This window comes from Cynara cardunculus, assembly GCF_001531365.2.
Source record: "Cynara cardunculus var. scolymus isolate 2C chromosome LG 16, CcrdV1, whole genome shotgun sequence".
Classification (NCBI taxonomy): domain Eukaryota; kingdom Viridiplantae; phylum Streptophyta; class Magnoliopsida; order Asterales; family Asteraceae; genus Cynara; species Cynara cardunculus.
Window position 1 is genome coordinate 9,943,318 of NC_037543.1, and position 7,405 is coordinate 9,950,722.

The 7,405-nt window shown below is 34.3% G+C and overlaps 1 protein-coding gene across 2 annotated transcripts; it reads right to left on the reverse strand.

Annotated features, from left to right (window-relative positions):
* Positions 1 to 1,410: 1,410 nt before the first annotated feature.
* On the reverse strand, positions 1,411 to 6,781 carry LOC112529391 (phytochromobilin:ferredoxin oxidoreductase, chloroplastic). Of its 2 annotated transcripts, XM_025140660.1 has the most exons (8): positions 6,490 to 6,781; positions 5,327 to 5,446; positions 4,157 to 4,251; positions 3,312 to 3,405; positions 3,082 to 3,213; positions 2,864 to 2,968; positions 2,076 to 2,126; positions 1,411 to 1,915 (listed from the first exon to the last, which is right to left on the reverse strand). In XM_025140660.1, the coding sequence occupies exons 1-8, from the start codon at positions 6,679 to 6,681 to the stop codon at positions 1,730 to 1,732; spliced, it is 975 nt and encodes a 324-aa protein (XP_024996428.1). In that variant the 5' UTR covers positions 6,682 to 6,781; the 3' UTR covers positions 1,411 to 1,729. The 2 variants fall into 2 exon arrangements, with proteins under 2 accessions (XP_024996428.1, XP_024996429.1); XM_025140661.1 differs by lacking the exon at positions 2,076 to 2,126.
* Between the last annotated feature and the right edge of the window lie 624 nt (positions 6,782 to 7,405).

A 7,405-nucleotide genomic window follows, 5' to 3' on the forward strand; every position in this document is an offset into this window, starting at 1 on the left:
CGTTGTGCATGTGTGTAGATATGAACATAGACTGCAAGAGATGCACATATATGAACATTTTCAAAATCAAGGATCGTTGTGCATGTGTGTAGATATGAACATAGACTGCAAGCGTTTATCGTCTTCATTATTCTGACATTCTTTTACAACAGGATTCTCCATGTATCTTGAACGAAACGAAAATCTTGTACACTTAGACAACCAATTTAATATATGTATAAAATCAATTGAAATGAACACCATGAACATGAAATAATAAAGAAATCATAAAAATCTCATGAACAATTARATGTATCTTTTAAGATTTGTAACTCCCAATTAATTATTGGGGGTTACAAAAAGGTTGAATTATCAAATTACTTTTATCATTAATTTATAATTTAGATTTGAACCTAAAGTGAAGAAAAAATGTGATTGGTCAATATTGGTTTCCATAGTTTGTACCATATTGTTGGTTTCTATTTGAACCAACCTCTATATATATATATATATATATATATATATATATATATGGTTGGGTTCACGTGACACCAAAGGTTTTTCACGAGACCCGTAAGACCAATTTATGTTCATTGATCAACTTTATAAGCTAATGATCTAATTGTCTAAAGTTGTACGGTGACAATTTTGTGATTATTGATAAGTCTTGTGACATTTATGAATGTTCAGATTGTCATATTGTAGATCTAATCCAAGGGTTGAGAATTGATCTTACCGGTCTCACGAAAAACCCTTGGTCTCACATGATCCCAAATCTCTCTCTCTCTATATATATAGTAATATTAATTCAACCTTCATTGATTGTATAAATAAAAAACTTATTTATCTCTCTTCTTTTTGAATTTTTAGAGAATTTTAGAGAATTTTCTATGTTTGGAGTTTTCTCCATGATCATCTATTTTAGAGAATGAGATAGGAAAGCTATTGGAGCATTATAGAGATAAAAAGTTGATTTTCTGTATTACAAAGAAGTTGTTGGAGAAGTCGGCGGTGGTTCAAATCGGTGGTGGTGGTCGACGGTGGTAGTCGGTGGTGGTTCATATTGGTGATAATCAATGGTGGTGGTCGGCGGTGGTTCAGATCGGTGGTGGTGGTCGGCGATGGTTCAGATCGGTGGTTCAGATCAATGGTGGTCGAGAGGTGGTCGATGATGGTCATATTGAGTTTTATGAGATTAGAGTATATTAGGTTAAAGACATATTTGGTATAATGAAGATAGAGATTCCATTCCATCAAAATACCATGTAGTTGCTAAGGAATGCTAAATTCTTTTATTTGTGGAATTTGTAGGATTTTGAAGATTCCTTTCGTGAAAAAAAATGAACCAAACAAGGGAATGAAATTTGGTCAATGGAATTCAACATTCCAATTCCATCAGATTCCTCGAGAATCTACAAACCAAACGCCACCTAAGAGAACGTTGACGCAATGCTAAAGGCGCATATTTCCACCTCCGTTGACATACAATAAAAGCGACGTGAGTAAATCCACCGATGTCCAACACTGCACCACCTGGACAAATGTTCAAGCTCGAAGGAGCGTAGAAGATTAAATCTTACATCAATATGCGATGGAACCAAAGAAAGGTCCCGACCCACTAGCATACCATGCGTAACCGCGGATGCAATAACTAAAACCGAACACAAACCAAACCAAACCAAACCAAACCAAACCAAACCAAACAGACTCGGTACATACCATATGAAAGTAGGGTTAGAAGACAAGGAACCTAACTACACGTATCACCAATAAATACCCCTTCGGTATCCCAAGGCCGGTTCTCGAAAGACTTACCAACGATGCTCCGTTTTTCGTTTATGGACCCATCCTTACACTCATACTCCGGAAAGTAATCTAGAAATGATTTGCTCCCAAGCTCGTTCACACCATTGAAAAGGAACCTTTTTACCACATCCTACACCGCAATTGACAACGAGGCATTAATTAAACGAAACAAGAAAGCTCCAACTAGTTGTTTGTATCATAAGGAAAGAGGGGAGGGGACTCGAGTTGAGTTAGATTTGACTAGTTCAAAAGTCGAAGTGTACTGGTTTACGTTTGATGGAGACTGATACCTTTGCACGAGTCTCCCCGATTAATCTTTTGAGAATATGGTAACCTGGATCCTGATTATAGTAACAAGGATAATATGAGAAACCAAGGTTGTAAATTCTAAGTAAGATGCTGCAGAAAATTGGTCAAATAACAAATGCGATTCGGGTGGCCCAGATGCACTTTTTGTGCTTTAAGACATGCATTTTGGAGTGAATTCATATATGTTATTTTCTCTAAACCAAGAAACTACCAACCATGGCTGATATTTCCAACGTTGTACTTTCAACATTACACAACCGATGGATATATGGATCAAGAAGAAACATAGACACAGAGAATGCTCATGTTGAAATTTGATACAAACACCAAAGCCTCATTCAGAAGCTGACCGATTTGGGTCGCCTATGCTACTGGAAAAAGTTTGGTTTAGTTCCTATTTAGTGCAATAAAGTATTTTTTTTCTCAATCGATGTAAAATAGTTTCAAATGTTCCTCTTTTACCTTAACCGGTAACCTACTGATCTTGTAACATTTGATGACATGAACCCGTTGCAAAAGGCTTATGAAATGTTTACAAAAGTGTTACGTCAACGGACGTTAAACTTGACATGCACGTCACTAAATGTGACATTAAATATAAATTTTTTGAAACCATGTTACATTGATTGAGAAATTTTGAAACATTCTTACATTAAATTGGAAATTATGAAATTTCATTCAATAGATTGTGAATTTTTTTTTATTAAACTAAATAGGAATCAAGACAAACTTCCTTGCATTTTGCTTATGAGAAAATAAGACCATATACCTTTTGGGATCTCCAAGTTAGATACCTATGTTGTGCCTCACGATTTAAACTTATCTGAGTAACATCGGTCTCCTCCGTCGTCTGATCCATCAAATTGAGCCAGGCCTGCCAATTTACTATAATAAGTGAAGATTGAAAAAACAGTAATAAAAAAGATGCAACATTACTTTCATTTATTAGACAGAACATAACGCGCACACAAAAACTCAGTTGGACACCTTGTAATATTCTGAGAATGCAGAAAACAAAGTATTGTGCTTTTCTTGGCTTGAAGAAAACTTGGTCCATATGACTATCGGTGAGAAGAATTTCAAAGACTCGCTAGTGAGTTTTCCTCCCCAAGGTAAAAGCTGCATGCAATCTGTGGTTAAGTCGGCACACTATGAATCATAGGCATCAACTACGATATAAATGATAATTTCAAACAAGTTAGATGTTATAAGCGCACCTCAGAATACTTCAGGCCAAGAGGAATCAAGCTTTTATAATACTTCTCCTTGTAATGTGTTTCATTGATGACATCATGTAAAGGATTGAGGTCCCTGTTCATAGAAACTGAACTTTAAGTCCCTGATCGCTTTACAAGATCAAGTAACTAAAACTCTCCTACATTATAGATTTGAATATCTCGAAAGTTTGCCCATTAGTGTTACTATTAACAATTAAGTCTATGATAAACCAAACCAAACAACCCTAGTATATCCCACCCAGATGTGGGTCTAGGGAGGGTAGATGAGTACGGTTGATTCCGTTAAGATCGCGGCTTGTGAAAAGTGTGTCAAAGAGAGAAAGTCAGATATGATAAATTTTTGAAAAAGATGGGACTCACATAAGCATTAGTGTTGAAAGGGATGGGGAGGCTTGCGGAACTAAACCGTTGTATAATGTGCAATGACCGAGGACACATCAGAATTAAACATCACCAGCAGGAAGACAAATGAACTGCTAAAGATAACGGTAAATTTCTTTTTGAAGATTAGTTTGCGTAAACACATTTTAAACACCAATCATAACTTGAAACATAAATTAGTGAGATAAGGACTTTGACAACAATTAAATAAATAGATGATGTAAAAAACATTAGTATCACTGGACTATTCGTGTCTTTATATGTATTTAATTGCTTACATGTGAAACAGCGGTAACAACTAACAAGTCAAGATTTTGTTTAACAGGTTAACACCTTTCTCCACTTAGTGGCAGGAGTGATCTATCTAACCCAAAATTCATATTAAGATGCAGATAACATTAAAATCATAATTTCCAATAACTTCTTTTAACAAGAAGACTTACAATACAACAATGTTTGTGTTGACAGAGGTGAAAAAATTGGCACAAAATATTGGGAGGTCAAATTCTGCTTCTGGGAAGACAGCAAAATCTAACACCTGCATGCAGATTATAGGGATCAGGATATAGTAACTGATAGTAAAGACTAATTGGCTAACAACGAATTATTAATTTGGAAAGTGATGTGATCCTAATGACATCATAAACTTCAGGAGCATTAAAAAACATCCCAAGTTACACCTACAGGTTATTTGAACCCCAATTCGATGCATTATGACCGACGGAGAACAAATGTAATAATTTTTTTTTGAAGCTAAACGAGTATCAATTCCAATTCTAAACCACAGATTACATGCTCACAAACCCCAACCAGTACTGAAATCAACTTAACTTGAAAGATCAGAGAAAGCCAGGTACACACGCATTCAGGAGTACAGTACAGAGATGCAAACAATATTCATACAACACGATTATCTAAGTTTTAAGTCAGTTAATGTACCTAATTTGTCCCTATGAGGTTCAAAATGAGCAGTTACTTCGGAAACAACTGCAATGAAAGTAACCCACATTGATAAACTTTCAGTTCGCCAATTTTCTAGCTAAGACCTAAGTCTTTGAAGATGTGAAACTTACAAATATGACAGGGACAAAGGAGTAATTCGTTTCATTAGTTTCAAGATGGCAGAGTTTGAATGTTAAATAATTTGACAATTTCTCCATGTCATTGTTCTTGCCGAGTTGCCATTAATTTAGCATGGAAGTAAACTCAATCGACTAAAGTATACATCAAGTGACTTGCATGCAATGATCACGCCAAAAGGAACTACCATCAGCAAGGAACGCACATGCATACAAGATTCGGTAGGTATTTCCAGTACAGGAGTACCTACTTACGTAACATCCACGTTGGTGAGTTAAGTTTCCTCTTCCCTTCTATTTTTTTTTATGTATGTGCTTTTACACTTGTGGAAATGTTGAGATTTAGACAATACTATCAAGCAAAAAAAAAAAGGTCAAATAGCCAATCTAAAAGGGAGATTGTGAGACAATTGTTGAGTTGAGTTGAGTTGAGTTATTGCCTTCATAAATACACTTGAATCATCAAGTACCAGCTCAGACTACAAGCAGTATCCAGTTACAGATATACCTCGATCCAAGAGGCTGTGACATTACCTGAATACCGTCACTAGCTTCGATAGAAAGACTACGAAGTAGCCTAATCTTGGGAGCTTGAAAGGAACACATCCTAAGCTCCGTCTTCCCATCCATTGCTTTCAAGGTGCTGAAATTTTCCTGCTAATTTAAATGGCTTAGTCTTTCACCCAAAAGTATTTGACTGCTAGAAAAACACCAAAAACAAGCCAATGTCAAATCTACTTATCAGTTTATCTAGTGAGCACATGGTAGAGTATGATGGAAAAGCACAATCATCACTTACAAAAGACACAGGGTGTGAATCATGGAGATACAAAAAATACGGTGTTGGCTCCTCATTTTCGCCAAAATAGCCATCACTCAGATCACAAATCATCTTATTAAAAAAACGAGCAGGAAGTAACAACCACTGAAAGGCTCACACAAGTAGAAAAGCCACATGCTATTTCTATCACAAAATATTTGGAGTACTAAAGAGACAGTACAATTTCCATTCTATAATGCAAGCAAAATGCATATCAAAGACGTCAGCAAAAGATTATTAATGGATGTTAATCCAATTCATTGTTTTGATCATTCGATTTTAAATACATAACAGAGTACTAAATTTTTTTGACCCTCGCAATCAAACAGGTTATTTGATAACCCAAATTGACACAGTTCAACTTTTACATCATTCTAATTTCAAACAATAAAGTAACATTATATTCTCATTCAATGATTATTGTCTTACCTACTAACCACCAGTATGTCACCACTACTAAATTTCTCACTCGAGCTGTCATTTCTTGAAAGATTGCTCAATTCCAACGAAAAACAGGAACATACTTTGATGGGGTGACATGACGAACCATCTCAGATGTTAGGTTCAATTATATTTTCCCTACGTTCAACGTAGTTATCAAATTTTACAAGGAACATTGTAGAATTCGTATAAACTTCAAGTTGAGGAGAAACCAATTTCAAAGCTAAGCCAAACAGAATTTTCCTCATTTGGCTGGAGTGAGAATTATTTAACTCAGTGAACGTAATCGGAAACCGTAATTTCAATCTGGTTGTCCTAACCTTACACAATCGTGTTGAAAAAGAGCAGAAAAGTACTTATAAACTGCAATTACGACTGCTAACAAGCATTTCAATTCACTCGTCTCTGATCGTGTGGAATCGTGAACGACAATTACCTGCAAGGAAGAAGGAATCAAGGCTGAAGTGGAGTATTTGGTTTCATCCAAAGCAAATTGAATGAACTTTTGGTAGGAAAAAGCTGATGCTGCTTTCATTGAACAGGAGCACCTCACTTTTTTGGCCCTCGGTAACAATGGATGCGGTTTAATGGTTGTCGAGAAGGAACTCGAAGACGATAAAGACTCCATTGTTGAACAAAATGAAAGGTTTAGTTTTGTGTTTATGGTGTGTGGACACCAAGCAGGAAAAAATGGAGCCAGCCGCACAACTTTCAAGCCGTTTTGCCGTCGTATTTTAATTTGTAAAATGCATAAAATAACAATCTATTTTTATAATTTTTTTATTATAGTATTGTAATTTAATTTTTTTTTATTATAATAATATATTTTTAAATTATTTTTTATTAGAATATTGTACTTTGAAAAATTTACCTATCATAGCAATGTGTAATCTTTTGATTTAAATTTACTCATTATACTAGGTTTCCATGCCACCTCATTGTCCACGTAGGCTGTCCACATGTAATATAATGATGTGACTTTCTTACTCCATCATTATACTTTCAAAATTATTTTATTATAACATCTATTAGTTCTTATTAAACATTGTATTTTTAATTTTAATATTTAGATATTTTACATGTTATTTAATAAATGTATTAAATGAATTAAAAAAATTCTAAATTATTCATTAATATATCAATATCAATAAAACTAGTAGAACACAACTTATCTCGCTAATATTTTTAAAAAAAATATGTGTTTTTTGAAAAAAAAAAATAAGAATTGTTCTCTTTTACCAAAAAATATTATCTTTTAAAAAATATATTATATTTGTTCAAAAACTTTTTACTTGACGTATAAATATATTAAATTAATTAGACTTTTTTGAATTATTTATTAATATAACAAT

What these genes read in the sequence shown, in the direction of transcription:
- LOC112529391 (XM_025140660.1), bottom strand. Translation starts at nt 6,681, where the DNA reads ATGGAGTCTTTATCGTCTTCGAGTTCCTTCTCGACAACCATTAAACCG. An exon ending in AAGCTAGTGACGGTATTCAG is followed by an intron (nt 4,252 to 5,326) that starts GTAATGTCACAG and finishes ATCTGCATGCAG; the next exon opens with GTGTTAGATTTTGCTGTCTT. An exon ending in CATTCTCAGAATATTACAAG is followed by an intron (nt 2,969 to 3,081) that starts GTGTCCAACTGA and finishes GTAAATTGGCAG; the next exon opens with GCCTGGCTCAATTTGATGGA.